We start from the raw sequence: 17,342 nt of genomic DNA, 5'->3' as shown, positions 1-17,342 counted from the left end.
CGTGTTGTCCGACTTACTTGCTTGCCTTTGTCTGGCCGGTCGATTAGGTACGCCATTTCCGGGCTGTATATGTGCATTCGGCAATAAGGCAGAAATTGTTTATAACCACTTTCTAAGCAACATAATTCGTCCATTTCTGTCTATAAACTATTCTATTTCCGCTTTCTACTTGTCTCCTGTTTTTCTCCCCTTTCGCCGAGTTAATTTCCAAACCCACAAGGTGTCAAAATAAAATGCGTTATTATTATTATTCTTTGTAACGATTGCTGCAGGAAGGAAATTAGGGAGGCTTTGGAACCTTTTTACTTTTGCTTTGCATAGGAATTTTCTCTAACTCTTTTTAAAAAATCACTCTTTTCCATTGAATCAGTTTTAGCATTTTTACATCTCATTGTTGTGATTGTGAGAGTTGGACTGGCTGGGTGCTCCGTACCTGCAACATCAACGTGACCACTTCATTCCCTCTACCGAGCAAACTTGCCGATTGCGAGTGCTCACAATACTCGACTAAGCGATTTAAGTATAAATTTTCCCGCCCTCTGCTCTAAGATGAGAAACCGTCTACAACTTACTAGACAGCATTATTCACATGAATCGTCTAGACCCAGCTAGTAACTACTCCTAACCCAGATACCTTTACCGCTAAAGAAAATGTTTAAAGACTTGAAACCAATGGACTTCCACATGTGTCCACTGTGCCCATTTTTCCACTCTTGAAAGCATGCCATATTTGCAGTGTCGGCCGAAATTTCAACACAGGCACCACTTTTATTTCTTGGTGAGTTTTTCCCTACAAATCCATATCTGAACCAATTGGATTCTAGTTGCTGGCTCGGTGCGAAATGCCGAATAATTCATTGGCTACCTTTTCGGTGTTTAAATTACTTTTTTTTTCTGACTGCTGATTCCTCACTTTGACCACTGAGAAGACGACTTTCTAATTAACTCACCTTTCTTTCCTCCCTTTTTTTGTTTATTCACCTCGAAACCTTCAGGCAAAAGAAAACTTAAGACAATTTCTGGCAACACTTAGTGGAGATTTTAACTTAAATGGCAATATTACTGCAAGAGATTACTTGAAAGTGCTTTATTCGTCTAGGTAATTCCCATTTATAATCTGCAATCCTTTCTCAATGAAACATTCTTGCAAAGTACTTTGTCCCTAGAGGTCAAGGGAAAAAAATGGAGACCAATCGCTTCCATTCCTACCTGCTTTATTTCCCAAGGGTCTGTTGCATTTCTCGTGCGATTGTCTTATGTCAATAAAACGCGAAAATCCTTTGGGAAAATGCTATCAAGGGGACAACACAAGCTGAGAATGCAACCTTACCTTCCTCTTACCTTGAAGGGATCTATTTAGTATGAAGTTTTGCGTTGTTTTGTAAGGCAAAGAATAGGACTCCCTTCCGACTGGCTGATTGACTGGTCCTTGCTGTTTTCGAACAAGTTTTTTTCTTGTTCACGCTCGAGCGGTATCGAGTGTGTAGGTCTCGTCCGTGGTTGCTTGATCTTTATTAAGTGAATTATTCAAGAGGAGTAATTTCCCAAAAATACGAGGCATTTTTGTTACCAATAAACTCGAAAGAAGAGCGACAAATTGATCATTGAAGCTCATTTTCTATCATTTGGCACCTGGGTGGTTTTTATTTGCTTAGAGGCTTCTACTGTGACCTCTTCCCAGTTGTAAACCGACTGCTTCATCGCTCACCTTTCCCTGGCATCTTATTTGAACCAAGGTTTACACGTAATTCATCATCATTCTCATGAATAGTGGGTCTTTCTTTGAATGATTCATTACGAAAACTGCCTACCGCAGCCTCTCCAAATGTTGTTCAACAAATCCGCAAGCATCTAGCTTTTACACCTTTGGAGGCTATAAAGCGGACTGCACTGAATCGCATCCATCACGTTCACTCCGCATTTTATGATATAAAAGTTCAAAATGGAGCAAAGATAGTACACAGCACAATAAATACCACTGTGCTGACAGGCGGATGCATTTATGGAGCTTGCAGTTCAGGCATATAAACTACCATTATTGTCTTTTACAAACCCCTGCAAGTTACAACTCATTGCAGCGAGGCACTTCGGTGCCTACACGAATTTCATGGCCACTTGTTGCATTTATCTGGAACGAAATTTTATCCTGCGTGTACTCGAAACTTATATTTAGGTTCAAAGGATTGTTGCGGATACTCTAGAACCAGTTTATTGAGAGGTGTCTTTATTACCAAACCGCTTTTATCCATCCCCATCCGTTTTTTTTCGGGTGGCTTGTATTCATTATCGACCATAGCGCCCGTAACGGCAGACATCAATCCGTGATGTTGACGTTGTAGACATGTTCGCTGTCCCCCCTCTTAACAGGACGTTAATGCCTTCGCTATCAGGGTCACATATGCGTGACGCGTTGACTTCACTGGCTGAATCCGTACCTCGAATTGGCATGACATGTTCAACTAAGAAACTAAAATTGGGTTGGGAAATAAGAACAAAAGGGAAAGAGTTGCGATTAAATGAAAATTAAAACAGTGAGACATATCTGGACAGTAGCGAACGACTGAATTCTTTTCTCAGCTCTACATTTTTCATTGAGAAGTGGCCGAAAATATTTGCTATATTTACATCCAAATTGTTCGTTCTCTTAGCCACTAAGATGAAGGATACGCAATTCATGTCCACTTAAAGCAAAAATTGATGAGGTTTTGATCTTTCTCACAAAGCCATTCGAAACGTCGGCTGTCAAAGCCTCTCCGTCTCTGCCATTCGTCGGATTGAAATAGAGCACCAGATAATATTTGTCTTTTTAAAGCGACTTCTTACTTTAAACTAGTCAATGTCTACTTAGACTTCCTGATTTATTGTAGAATTTCGTGGCCCATTAACGTCGAATAGTTTCTTTTCCCCGTTCAAATATCACTTCAAGTTACTTATGCGTAGACGTTTTGAAATGACTTTACCCTGCTAATTCTTCCAGACTGGGAGGTCTTTTGTGTTCCACGTGTTGATAGATGTCAATCTCGACTGCATTGAAGCCTTCGTAATGTACCATACTGATATGATGGCACAGTGTACTCTGAACATCTGGGAAGCTATCAGTAACTACCACGAGAGTTGGAAAAAGAACCCCGGAATTGATCTGCAAAAATGCTAGTGCAGGAGGTAAATAGATTGCGGGAAATGTCGAGTCAGAGCATCTTGCAAATAACTCCGAGCAGAAACCGTGCGGAAACCAGCACTTTTAACGGGGACACCGAAAACCAAAAAAACAAGCGGTGTTGGGATGACCTTTTTCTAAGTAAAGGCTTGAATAGCGAATGCCCTTGCGAAGTTGAAGAGTCAGTGCAAGAAAATGTCACCACGGACTTCTAATGAAGGGAGGTCTCAGTGGTGTCTGAAATCCCAGAAAATACTGCTTCGACTCTCTGGAAGTCTTCTTCTTCAAGTCTAGTTCTTGACTGTTTGAGGAAGCCCTGGGATCCACAGTCGCGCTCAGTTCCTCGAATTGCCCAATATCGTGTACAGTCAGACTCTGAGTGTGCTAACGATCACTATGAGGCCGCGGTAAATCAAAATACTGCAAAGCACGCGTACGCAGACTCCAGTTCACCTTACATCTGAACTTAACTATTTTTTTGTGCAGCAGGATTCGGCGCAACCGGCTAAGGCATTTGCGAGACCCGGTGGTGTAGGTAAGAAAATCGGGCCGTCAAGTGTACTTGGTGCTGGTGGCAAACACTTTAAAGTAAAATAGCTCCCACCGGGTGGGAAAAAAGGAATGCCAACCTCTCTTAATTTACTACGCATACGGTAATGGACTAACAGTGCAGTCAAAATCCTTATTGTCGGTTAAATCTGGCCTCCTCTTTTGTTTAAAACCAGGGGACCAAGCACCTATTTTTGATCTCATAATGCGAGGGTAGTTGAAGGATTCTTGCATGGCGGATGGAATACCTCACGATACTGTTTCGCTAGTTTTATTCCCCTCTTGAAGGAGGTGATTTCAATTGGTCGCCAACTTTTTTTCAGTTCTCTTTTTATCAACCAATGGGGAAGCGCGTACTAAATTTGCCAGCTTTTTTTTTCCCCACGAAAGACCTGGACGTGTTTTATGGTTCCGGATTAGTGCGTTTGAAAAAAAACAAATTGTTCATCCATCCAGGCGCAAAAATATTTTGCTTGGCAACCATTGGCAGAATTGAAGTACTTCTCTCGAGTAGACATTGCATTGGTTTGCCAATTTTTTTTTTTTGACGAACGCCATAGATGCGTCATTCTGGTGTCGGATTTCGTTTTGTTGTTGAATTACTTTTCGAGAGAAATGACGATTGTGCTTGCCTGGATTTGCCGAGGCCTGAGTTTGCACAACTGCGAGGAGGAAGGACTAGCATTACGTCACATCTTTAATATTGAAGGTGGGTGGTGAATGGATGTAAATTCACCCGCCCCTTAGACACTGTTTTCTTTGGTGGAGATGTCGCCTGTGGGAAACGAGAATTCGGAAGTGTGGAGGGTCGCTACCTTTCAGTTGACTACATCTACATCCGTAAGGAACGATGAAATATTTCTTGGAGAAAAGATGTAGATAGAATAAATGGGAGTATTTTTTCTGTTTTTTTTTTTCGGACTGTTTCAAGTTGCTCAGCGGTGGTAAGCGAATGTAAGGAAGCATAATGTTAATTGTCTCCTTGCATTTGTTTACAAAGCCTTCGAAGTGCCTCCCTGTTCACACCTTTGGGCTGTGACTACACCCTTTGCGATTCACTTTCCCTGCTGAGTGTGAAGCCGCAAATGTTTCCATCATTTGCGTGCGTAGGCGACCAAACTACAAATTTCGTTTCGTGTTTCTTTGGGAATTCATTTGGTGTTATGCCATTTTTTCTCACTGTTTTAAGTCATTCACCCGTGTCTGTTTCTTTGAACTGTTTCCTTTTCTTCCGAGATACTGGATCAAAATGCCAAATTTAATATTTTTTACCATTTGCACTTCAAAAAGGTATGGAATCTCGATTTCTAGGTTGATAATTCGGTCTATTATTTTGCGATTTGTAGGTTCACCTTGAACAGCCCTGTGTGATTTGTTTCTCCGAGAGCGACTTGAGTAACAATTTTTTTTCCGCTTCTATTTCGTTTTGTTTTTAATAAGCACATTTTCCACCCAGTTTCGTCTTTGTAGATAATGCCTATTATTTCTGCCTCCTCCTCCTCCTACCCTTCCAACAGGGTGAAATACAAACACAGGCACGAGAGCATTGAGGCGGTGTTCGTGCGTATCCACTCCATCCCATTATTCACTGTCTAGCATGAATTTAACTGTGAAGGGGTTCGGCAATCAGTTCGCCTTGTCGTTTGGAGTTCTTTTCCTGTTGGCACGATTTCTGTCGCTGAAATCAAGCTGAGCTCACTTAATTTATTGTCTACGTTACTTTTTCCCGCTAATAAAAAATGGTTTGCCAAATTTCTCCTTGGTGTGAATTTTGTACTGAGCAAGCGACGCGTGAACGTTCCTTTTTCCCCTTCTAAATTCCCCTTGTCTTTCTTCCATCAGCCGAACTTTTGCGAGATGATGCAAAGCATGGCTGACGCGTAGTTTTGGCGATTAATTGAAGGGGGTGGAGGAGAAAATACTCAACTTTTTTCATGAAAATATCTTGATTTATTTAAAACAATGCCGAAACCACTTTCATGTGTATTTTAGAGTACAGTATTTCTACCATTTAACCCTTCCTTAAGTAACAGGCCAGTCTGCACTCTTAAGCCTTTGGTGATTGTTGCTTCATCGGCAAGTGGTTGGACATTGTGTTTAACTCAAAGGAGATCTGCTAATCGCATTCAGTTTTTCCGGTACCTCTTCAACTGGCATTCTACCGTATCTCTTCGCCTTGCGTTGTTTTTCTTCTGGCTAACTGGACGATCAGCCCTCTGAGCATCTGCCACACTAGTCCCAGATTCATTTCAAGCCTTTTATCTTCTCTCCTCGGATGTCTGCGAGGGAGAGCACTCTATTTCCACACCGAACGCAGGTGTCAACACACTCACCTGCCAACCTACTAGAGCATCGTTTCTCCTCCTTTAGTGCCATTGGCGTGTTGCTACCTCAACTGGGAGGTTGGATGCCTTGCTGGACTTGTGAAGGAAAGGCATTTTCTGAACATTTTCCAGTCGTTTTAATCTTTTCGTAAAAGAATTTACAGTATTGACTTTTCTTACCCCTTAAATTCCCTTGATTGTGCCTTGTGCTGGATCGTCATCTTAACTCCTGATTAGTGCATGGACTCCGATTTAATGTATAGCGGTTCAGCAGTTACGGAGTAGGGAGATTTAAAACTTCGCTTTCGTTACCTTGGCTTTCCTCCTCCGTGCTCTGATTGACTGGTATGATAGAAAGGTAAAGTGGTAGGTTTTTTTAAAAAAACGTAACCGCATATTTTCTCTTCTGAGTTGTGACAGCTGGCCAAGTTTGCTTGATCTGACATCTGTTTTTTTTTCCTATTTTCCCAAGTGTAGGATTCCATTTCTTCCTCGAGAGTCGTATAGCACTTTATTAATCCATGCTAGAAAGAACCGGAGGACTGTCTCGTCTAGTGGAATCACGATCAATTCGGTGGCGGCTGAAGGGATAACATAGAAACATAGGATATCTCCGTTAATGTGCACCCAGTTACATCATTTTATGAATTATTCTCTTTTTCCTCAAACACTCAGTGAGTTTTTTTTTCGCACTCTCGTGTTAGAAGTTGTTAATATTATAAAAGCTACACGCTCAAACGCGTTATGTAACTATTTCAGCCTGACAATTCGGCTGCTCTCACTAATTCGTTTTATGAGTAGGATGTGTTGCGTGAGGGCGAATGTAAAACTTGGGTGCATATGGAATTAAAGGGGCAGAATCAATGTTCTGTGGACTCACTGTGTACATCCGAGGCGCATTATCTATCTTTGCATCGGTGTTGCGTATACACAGCTCTCCAGACATCCGGAGACCTTACTTATCCTAAATATTTGTCTGCAATAAGCTAAACACGTAGTCATTTATTTCTTTTGCCCATTTTATAGGCATATTTAGTGCTTCTGAGTGATTCCATACCTTTATTATATATGAGGGTTTTGTCACTTGTTATTATCTCTATAGAGTATTTCCTTTGAGCACTTAGCGTTTTATGGGCAAAAATACCAATTATTACTCGAAAAGTAAGAGGAGTAGTTATCCTCAGACCACGAAAATCCCATGTGTATTTTATTAATTCAGCCTCAGTCAGTCTGGTTGTGACTCCAAATTTAACGTGACCACTTTTCACTTACTAACGAACATGTTGCGTCTGTGCGGTACTAGTGGCGAAGGTGTCAAGGCTGTACGGTCGAAGTGATAAGGTATTAGCATAATTAGTGTGGCAAGATGGAGTGACTGAACTTTATGTAGACTGCAGAGCCCACAAAAGTAGGTAAACAACCTAAACGAGTATCGTTCTATAGATTCGGCCGATGGAGGTCATTGCGAAGCAAAATTTCGACGAGGCTGACCGTATGGACGTGGTAACCGGAGATCGCATTCTTGTGATCGAGGGACGTGCAGAGAACTTTTGGTGGCGGGGCCAGAATCGACGCACCGGAGAGATAGCCTCTTTTCCCCGTGAAATCGTCCGTCTTCAACGACATCTACAAGGTAAGTTGCCCTTGCGGCTCCCTAGTCGTTCTGGAAGACGTTACCATAGGGCATGAGTCGTTCCATGTTCTGATGATACAATTTTGGTAAAGTATGCCCTGACGACACTCGTCCTTCGGTAGTCAGTCTTTCAGTGACGACTTTTTACCACATCGAGAAGGCTACTTATTTTATCAGTAGCGCTGCATCTTGTGCATTTCGATAGAATTTCTTGCATGTCATACCAATTGTTAGGCGAGGGATTTCTCTAGGGCATTATTGCTTAAAGTTGGACGGCATTCTTTAGTGGGAGCTGGTTTTATGTATCAGCTTGGAGTCAGGTAAATTGCAACACTCAAATCCGTTTCTTTTTCTGTATTCCTTCCGTTGTGAATCTTTATGATTCCGGCAATCCATAGGAGATGGCTTCTTTCAGTAAATTTTTGGATTGGTATCCAACCAACGCGGTCCGGAATTTATTCATTTGAAATTTCCCAACCAAGGCTGACAACAATATAATGTTTCAGTCACTCCTAAAGACATTATAATGACGCTTCATCATTGACATACCAATCACCGAGCACACCGTTTACACGGATGGCATAAGCAGAGCTTCGTGCCATTGTTTTGGCGATCAAATCGTGAGGGAGAGAATAGACGGTTATTAAGGACACATTCCATCACTGGGGTATTGTCAATCAAGCTCCATAAGGTGGGCCTGTCTTTGGTTTGTTAACACCTTTCATCATACCCAAAATTCTGATTCGTCGATGTATCTGCCCTTTCATACGGTGAAACCATCGGAACACAACATTAGGCAGCTCGCTGCATCAACTAAGGGGCATAATTTTTGACTGGAGAATTTGTGGCTTGGCTAATGTGTGCGACTACAGTGCATTCGTCGAAATTTTCGATTGAATGTGTCCAGTCTTTCAAATAATTGCAATCTGTTCACTGCCAGCGTCTCGGAGGCAGTACTTGCGCTAGCGAACTGACCAATCGGCTTACTAATCAAAAACTGAGTGTAATAATTTTTCAGGCCATGACTATCCTACACCTATTTTCGTGTTTCGGACTCATTCGTTTCATCCATGACATCCCCTATCAGCAGACATCGAGCCCTTGGTAATGTTCTAATGCTTACTGATAAACACCTCAAAGAAATATTGAGCTACAATGGAAGGAGAGCTAGGATGTATGATTCCAGAGATTTTCGGCCACTTTCTTCCGCATCTTATAGGCTTAGTCTTGTCTGAACACCCGTGTAATAATTCGAGCAATCCTCTCGATCCATAGCTTGACAACCTATTACCATTCTCTGGCCGTTGATCCTGCTGCATGGGAATAGAACGCAAGCATGATTAAAATGGATCTCAATGATGACGCCGTTATTGGTTTGTGTTTTAACATTTGATGGGAGAAGTGGTCCAGACAGGAGCCAGAAGCCCCTTTTGGACCTTTAAAATGAACTCCCTGGTAATGATAATCGTGAAATCATTGTGTTTTGGGGCTGTTGAGGTGACGGTACAGGACGACCACAAGCATGTTGCCAATTAATAACTCTGTTTTTAATCACTTATTCTTCCTCTCCTTTCACTCGGTTGCAGGTCAAGACATCAGCCGACCGATTGAAAACTCGTTTGTGCATGTCGGTCACCATGGCTTCGAGGGCAAGGCTTGGGGTCATGTCGATCGCATTGATCCGTGAGTAATATCTCTATTTCATTCTCCTTTCCTTTCAACCAATTCCGCATATCTCGCTTAATTACCTCCTATTTGTTCTTGCATTGCTCAAATACCAGTGTTCGAACTTTTACCAGCCTCTAGCAACATTGCGGCGAATTTCCAGTCTTTGTAATAAACATGAAACAGCTTCGTAAAACTTAGTATTTTCACCAGAGTGGCAAAAAGCTTCCATATTCCACTCTTAAGCAAAATTTTGTCTCTAGAAGCCAAGTAGAAAGGCACACCCCAGTGGCATCCTTTTCTACCTCACAACTCTAATCCACTTTGTATATGATCATGCGGTTGTCAAGCTTTGATGTCACGACATGAAACGTGACTGATCGCTGATCCTTGCCCTATGGTGCAATTTATGCGAGGACTTTGGGCCGTATCAAGTCGTATACTTATTTATGCACGAGGGCAGAAGTAGTCATGTGACACCGAAATACGATCAAATACTCTTGCCCTTCTCCGCCGGGCACCTTGCCAATGTGGTGATACAGGGAGGTAAAATTAAATAACTTAAAGCACTTGTCTAAAGCTAGAGAATACGACCCTTTTCCCTCGGAAATATTGCACTTTTTTTCCGATGTTTCGTTTAAAAGACTGTACATGATCTCACTGCAGATGAGTGAGAAGCATTTGCAGACTTTTAAATGATTTCCCAAACTTTGTTAAAAAGGACATGAACATGCTGACACGGAATTATTCAAAGTTTTCTTTTCTTGAAGCAAACAATCCTTTCTTTCTGCATATGAAGCAACCTGCATGATTGATGAATTGCTGTTGTCAATTTTTTCAGGCAGAGAAAAGGAAATCAAAGCGTGGAAGACTTCGTTCCTTTTTGTATAAAATGGGGCATCAAATAAACCATCTTGTTCATCTGTTAAAACTCAAAAGTTCAATGCTAGAGGAAACAAACGATCCCCTTTTTAAGTAGACAATTTTTCCTTTCACCCACGCTGAACAATCGGGAGGAGCTTCATATATGCGCAGCAAGTCTCAAGATGGGTGTGAAGGCAATGCTTTGTGTACAACTCACCCTGGGTCACCCAGACGAGGTGACGACGGCGAGGGTTTGCCGCTAACGTGCAGTGGTGCTGCAGAGAGCTACAGGCTTGGGTGGGATGCCAAAATGCCGAGACGGTAATCAAAACCCCTATGTCTGAAGAACGGCAGCTTCGGCGCCACCCATAGGCATTCTCTTACTTTAATCTTACGAGCTCTTTCTGTAGACTATAATCAACTGCATGTTGGAAACACGTGATACTAGTAATATTGCGTTTTGGGAGATTGCTGTCTTCTGCATTAGTGGTAGTCCATACTCTTGGAATGGTTAGGTTGTCTAAAAATATCACGTTCTTCGCAAGCATTTCCAAGTCGACTTGAATTCGTGTCCTCCTAGTCCCGTTCCATTGCGCAAAACACGAAGTTGGAGGCTTGCCAAAAGTCGACCCCTGCTCGCTAAGTCCGTGATAAACCTCTTCACCGTTAACCACGCTAATGTCAGCTATCTCCCTTTTGCAGCGTCTAGGCGTATTAACCAGCCTAAGAGACACGGATTTGCTTTCAGTTTGATCGGATTGGTTTACCGCTGTCAACAATGTACCGACCGCAAGTTATTCCTGAAGAAGTGTTAAGGCGTTTGAGAGTATGGGGAGGATTTATTAGCGCAAAGTATGATTGAGGTGTTATAGGTGTGGGAAGAATGCTATGAGATTGACACGGTAATCGAAATCGCTTGTTGTCAAATATATCATTTGAAATAGAGGACATTTTATCGTGAGGCGGATTCAGACAAAGCCTGGAATTTGGGTTTTCCAACCATTCATAGACCTACACATCTTCTGAAGCCAAAGTATCCTGTACAGAAAAGATTTTTCATCAATTTCACTTTTTCACGCCCTTTTGATAGTGCCTTTCTTTCTGGTATCATACCGCACCACGCGGATACACTGGGCCACACCTACGCCCGTCAGCCTCTCTCCGCTTCGTCTACCTCTGCTTCCAACTCGCAGTCATGGCGACCGCTGGGGAACGCGTCTATTGGTGGTGGTGGTGGATCTGGTGCCTCTGTTGCGGCCTCCACTGCTATCGAGGAGGTGGAAGATGGTACCACACCCCGTGTGGACACCTACGACAAGGCGAGTGGGGAGGGCGAAGACGAACGTGAACTCCTTGATGCCTCACCCCATGGAACCCTCGGCTTGCAGCGACTTCCGCCTCCACCGACAGCCTCGATGACGTCGAAGTTGGCCAAAGGTGCGTCAAAACTAGTCCTCTTTGTTGTGGATACTGTTGCAGTTTGTATAGCTCTTGATGCATACGCTTTAGACCGATCCATCCTCTCTAATGGGCACGCGATACGCTTTACTCCGTGAAACCTTAAAATCTCAGTATAGCCTTTGATTTATCTACTTTAAGAAAAAAATTCGTTAAGGCTATCTGTCTTTTTTCGCTTAACAGCGGTAGTGACTTCACTCCTTACCGCCGCCTTTTCTCATTGACTCTAACTTAGTTGTGTTGGACTTTCAAAAATAGGATTTGTCGTTTGTTATAATAGACAATAATTATTCATTTCTTCGACTAGCCTGAAATCCTCGCCTTCATTTTAGGTATGCTTGAACTCGTGTTTACAAGTTGATATGTGAAATGGGTTTGGTCCTATCCGTTGTCTGTATACTTTCGTCGGGTAGGTAGTACACCTCTTTATTTCCATCAGTGCCATAATCCTTCAAATAAGTATGCATATTCTCTACCAATGTCACGTGTATTCTCTGCATCAAATTGTGTTGCAAACAGATTTGGTAGAGATTATTTGCAATCTGAGGGAAATTGCTTCCTAGTGTAGGCGACGCTACCAATCCAGCTGGTTGTACGTCTGGGGTGCTCCGCATCCACTCCACCTGGAGTACAGCCACTCTGAGAGATACAAATTACTCGAGTCTCCGTTGCCGAATCGCTACAGAGACCGCATCTTTTGTTGTTATTAGTGAGTTATCTATTTTCCCCTTTTTCCGTCACCAGATCTTGAGGCGTCTCTTCACAGCGAGTACTATTCGTTGGGCTGTAGCAGTCTCACCGCCTCCTCCTTGCCTGTGCCCATCCCGCCGCCGCAAATCTCCATCTCCTCAAGGTCAAGGAACTGTGCTACAACTACCGCTACAAATGGTGGAGGCGGCGGCCGGTCGGCACGGGCCTCTTCTCCCTCCTCAACTCTCTCCTCCGCATCCCTCATCGATTTCCATCAGAGCTCGGAGAGTGCGTCCAAATTCCCGGTTAGTTGACATCTCTATCCACCCATTTAATTATCTTCTGGTTTATTTGCCTACCTTTTGATCTCTGGCTTCCATTTGATAATTTCGGTCGGCAAATCTCACTTTGGTTTCTCAGATAAATGGCAGATTCATGCGAGCAGTTAGGAGTGAATCGAATGCCTGGTTCCATTTGGAGGGGTTTTTTGGATATCTGCGATCTACCAATCTACTCGTGTGTCTGTCTCTCCCACTGTCATCTGGTTGATCGGAAAAGATGCAAAACGAATCAGTGGAATAGCTTGAGGTTACTAAATCGGTTTTCCGCATTTACGGATTTGTATTGATAGGGTAAAATTGCCGGAGCGTAGACTCACGTGATCATGCGGATCGTGTGATACTGATCGCTGTTAATTTATTTAAAAAAAATATTTAGAACGGATTCGGGACAAAGCGAGTAAACGAGGTCACACGGGATGTATATGTGAGGACCACGATATTTCTCTTGGTCTAGCTTCCAATAGAACTTTCAGCCAATTCATTATTAAATCGAGGCGGCGATTTTAAATTACAAGTCCTTGTTATTCATTTTCTGGGAAATGAATTATCGAAATGGGTTCCATCTCCCTTGTCAAACTGTTCAATTGGTTAAATCAGAAATGTCAGCGAATGTAAGTCACCAGAAAGAGGGCTGTCTAGGCTTTGACAGTTTTACCGTCCGCCCTGCTGCCTGTCCAACCGTTGCATAGCGTCTGCACGCATTAGTTTCCACCTAGCACTTTAAGGATCACTGGTATTTCGGCCAGAACAGACGCTCAGTTGGGCTAAAACTCTACAAGGTAGGATACACTCGTCCAACCTTGTTCCGTAAACTGGAAATGTCAAATGTGCGTCAGTGTCGTCTCTCTACTAAGTAAACAATTCATTCCAGGCGATGGAAAATAAAATTGTTTTGAGGGATTGTCTGATCATATTTCTACAGAAATAAAATGCGATTACTTTTGTGGTTTGTGATAATTGACGAGGGTGGAGGTTGTCTTGTGGGGTGGTGGTATCCAATCAATTTCGGTGTCACTCATACCAGAAGTTTGATTCCTTTTTTACTTGTTTTTTAAGAATTTTGGAGACAGGAAGCCCCTGCCTTACCGTCTTTTTATGGGAAGAAAAAGGAGGAATTATGTTACCACCTTTTATGCAAATGTTCAATTTGCGTGATCAAGCAAAGTTGACATCCTGCATTGTTTTCTTTTCAAAAAACCACTTTCTTAGCCCTTCTGTCGTCTGCGTCTCATACCTGACGCACTAATTCTCATGTGCTTAATATTCATTCCTTACTACTTCATGATAGCTGGTTATGTCAAATCATATCGCAAACGAATTGGTTTTGATGAAGGCAATGGAATAGATTTTTTGTGCTCTTGATCCGAGGGGTATTTGCGTTCAGTAGGTGAGCTGTAGTGGCAGACCTTCGTCTGAGACTTCGATGCGAGCGTTTGACACCAATCTGCTGGGTTTCCTGTGCATCATCTCTTAGGTCACCCTATGCTGGAAATATGCACTACCTGATCGACTGTAAATTAGGTTTGGGACCATGTGACTGCGCTTCGCTATACTATTCGGTCAAAATCAAAAACTATATCTTGATACCTAATGTTCTTCCCATAAAAGGCTGTGGAATCGTGATGCGCCTACGCACTAAAAGGGATTAATGTAGGAACAGAAAACCAAGCAGTAATAGGTGTTCTGTCTCGCCTATTCTACACCAATGATCATCGCACTTATCGTGACTGGTCAAGCCCAATCCAAACACTCCTAAAATTACGATGGCAAGCAGCGGTATCATGACTTCCTTAGCCGTGTAACGATGTGCAAAATTTCATGTTATCATGGAAGGCGAACATCCACTTGCTTTTCTATGCAATTTCATGCATAATATAGAGCTGCATGCTGACGAATGGGTTGTTTGGCCTTTAAAGGCTCCAAGGCGCTCGTTCGTAATTCTGTACCTCAGCGATAATTAAACCGTGGTGACCCCCACCTTAGTCTCACGTAACGACCGTCCAAGCTCCTTTGAATTGTGCTGATTCTACTTAAGCGTGAATTCCAGTAGCAGACTCGTGGTTTTTCATTCAGACACCATACCATCCAACTGCGAGTCCTACACTCTATTTAACTGATATCTAAACAGCCACAACCTACCGGTATTTGCACCGACTCCAAGAGCTTGCGTCTTATTCGCTTCATTCACGTAGTCTACCTTGGCTCCAGGTTAAGTAATTTTGCGTACTTTTTTTTCTAACTCAGATACCATCAGCCCCTATCTACCAGTCACAAGCGTCGCCACCTCGAAATCCCTACTTCCAGGCGGCGTGGAATGCATGGATGCGTCAGTCAGCAGCCTCCTCCTTCGCCACCACTGCCCCACATGTGGCTGAAGACGTGGACCACATTCGTCGTCTCTTCGATGCCACTCCCATCGTACCGCCTGCCTATCAGCAGTGCGAGAGAGAGGTACTGGTTGGAGGTGAGTTGGGGCAGAGCCTCTAGATCCACCTGGACGGGAGAGAAAAATATGAAACTTTTAAAAAATTTTTGAAGACGTGACCTCTAATTCATTCCTGTTTCCAATACAAATCCGCAGATGTATTTGAATTACCTGTATCCCGTCAGGAGATGTCTTGATGATGTATGCGACACATCTCATGGAGTCTCCATGCATTTGGTCACTGTGCTAGGTTGGAAAGGCTTAGACAAATTCGAGGTGTTTTCCAGGCCTCGCGGTTAGGTGCTTTCTAATTTTGCCCTATGTAGGCTGATTCAAGGTTTGAATCAAGATCCCTTTTGAATGTTGAGTCCAAATCTCAATGCAGTAATGTAATCACGGAATGTGAGAAAAGAATTTTTGAATGAGTCGACAACTTCTTGGCACCGATCTCTGGACTGGTCTCCGCTGTCTGTGCGTCCAGTGGAGGTGAATATTTTCTAGCATCGGTCACTTGTAAGTCGGAAGACAGAGCAGAGCTCGGGGAAGATGCCTTCAGATCAAAGTGACATTTACTGTCATTTCATGTCGTCAATTGTCAAACTGTCTTTTTTTAAATCTTCAGCTGCTTCCTCAACAAATTTGAATCCATTCCTGTCGCCACAATCACATCTCTCCGAATCAGTGAGTTTGTTTCCGTTGTTTTTCTATTTACTTATTAAAAATGGATTTTGCCTGTGACGATGCCAGAGAACTGATTCAACTTATGCTTTTAAGGCTTTTTTCCCTCTCAAAATGGAAAAAACAGCACAGGAGAAAAATTTGCACCAAAAGTAGCAAATAAAATTTATGTTTTGCACCCGACCCACTTTTAGCCCCTCGAAAGGGGCAGTATATCATACTAAGTAGGGGCTATTATTTTGTGTACCACTGGCCTGGGGAAAGGCGGGCTATAGGCGTGGCCTTCCATCATGCCACCAAGGCGAAAATACAATCCGTGCGGGAAGTGGAGAGCTCGCGCAGCTAAATTTCGGCTCCACCACACTTTCTCATTTGAAGCATTGGTAGTTGTCATGCTCTTAACAAGTCAACTGCCACTCTTCCATCTGTTCTCAAAGAAGCTTTATTGCCTAGGATCACGAAATACTTGAGGCTGATTTGTTTTTGTGGATCTTAGCACACATTTCAAGAGTGATGCCCACTTTGGGCAGAGAGCTTTGTTTTTCACGCATAAAAGGGACTGGAAGGCTATTGACACTGCTAACCTGAAGCGCAGCCTTCCCTTCTGCATTCATAATTTTGAAGCAGATGTTGCCTTGTTTGCTAGCTTTCAGAAGAGTATAGAAGGTGAGAATGAATTGGAAGATCCCGATAATTTGTCTATTTTCGTAAGTCAAATGTAGGGCTGCCAATTTCCCGTCAATTGGATTTCCCTCATCGCTGTGAGTTCCACTTAACGATGTCCAAAGTAGTGAGGTAATCCCTTCTCTTTCCCACTTCCCTCCTCATCATCGACTTCTTTGAATGCAGTCAACTTAAATGAATAGTCCGTTGTTTCTCCCCCTTTGTCCCGTTGATGGTGTGGCTGTCGTCTTCTTGGTGGTTTTTTTTGGCCTTGGTGAAACAGATAAGAGTTAAACAGTTTTTGGTCAAGCAGAAGTAGGAAAGGTAAAGAGCAAGTGATGTTGTTTGTCGTTCCACTTTACCGCTGGATATTACAGTCTGACACAGTGAACTGTTTAAAAGTCGAAGTCGTGTTGTGTTAATCCAGCAAGCAAAGCCTGAATCCATTCGTTGGTTTAAATCCATTTGATAGGTTGCGGTGACTTTTAAATTCGTGAAGAGGCCTTCATCTGTGCTTCCGCGCATTTCGCTTTGGAATAGGCCGTGTCAGCCGTAGGTAAGTGGAGGGCATTGGATCGGCAAGTTAATACGATGCCGCTAGAGTAAAAGGGCCTTTGGGTTCAAAAGGTACCTGTTTCTCTGGCAGACTTTGATAAGTCGTTTGCCGCGAATTGCATTCTGAGGGTCATTCGCTGGGTGTTGTTTGGCTCTAAACAAGGCACCTTCATCGAGCCCATTGGAAATTCAAAAAAACTTTTCTATCATACACCTTGTGGAAAAAACCACTTTAACAAGTTACATACATACATACATACATACAAGTTACATCTCAGCACCCTTGGCCTCAACACCGTTTTTTACTTCATTTAAAAATTTCGTCGGTCCTATTCTTTTA

At 42.8% G+C, this 17,342-nt stretch overlaps 1 protein-coding gene across 1 annotated transcript in view; it reads left to right on the top strand. All coding sequences in view use genetic code 11, as the record gives it.

Moving 5' to 3' along the window:
• Nucleotides 1-17,342, top strand: part of EGR_07447 (1,5-anhydro-D-fructose reductase) — a gene marked incomplete at both ends in the record, with an annotated part of 34,911 nt that overhangs the window by 6,874 nt on the left and 10,695 nt on the right. Inside the window, 10 exons of the mRNA XM_024496696.1 lie at nt 3,378-3,590; nt 4,267-4,415; nt 4,454-4,546; nt 6,077-6,108; nt 7,474-7,663; nt 9,250-9,346; nt 11,283-11,629; nt 12,219-12,359; nt 12,395-12,645; nt 14,926-15,145. Of these exons, the coding sequence (XP_024348902.1) occupies nt 3,378-3,590; nt 4,267-4,415; nt 4,454-4,546; nt 6,077-6,108; nt 7,474-7,663; nt 9,250-9,346; nt 11,283-11,629; nt 12,219-12,359; nt 12,395-12,645; nt 14,926-15,145 (1,733 nt within the window). The remainder of the gene's footprint in view (nt 1-3,377; nt 3,591-4,266; nt 4,416-4,453; nt 4,547-6,076; nt 6,109-7,473; nt 7,664-9,249; nt 9,347-11,282; nt 11,630-12,218; nt 12,360-12,394; nt 12,646-14,925; nt 15,146-17,342) is intronic.

Source organism: Echinococcus granulosus (assembly GCF_000524195.1).
Source record: "Echinococcus granulosus chromosome Unknown EG_S00077, whole genome shotgun sequence".
NCBI classification, from domain to species: domain Eukaryota; kingdom Metazoa; phylum Platyhelminthes; class Cestoda; order Cyclophyllidea; family Taeniidae; genus Echinococcus; species Echinococcus granulosus.
Note: the sequence above shows the minus strand (reverse complement) of the source record. Positions and strands in the feature narration are given on the sequence as shown.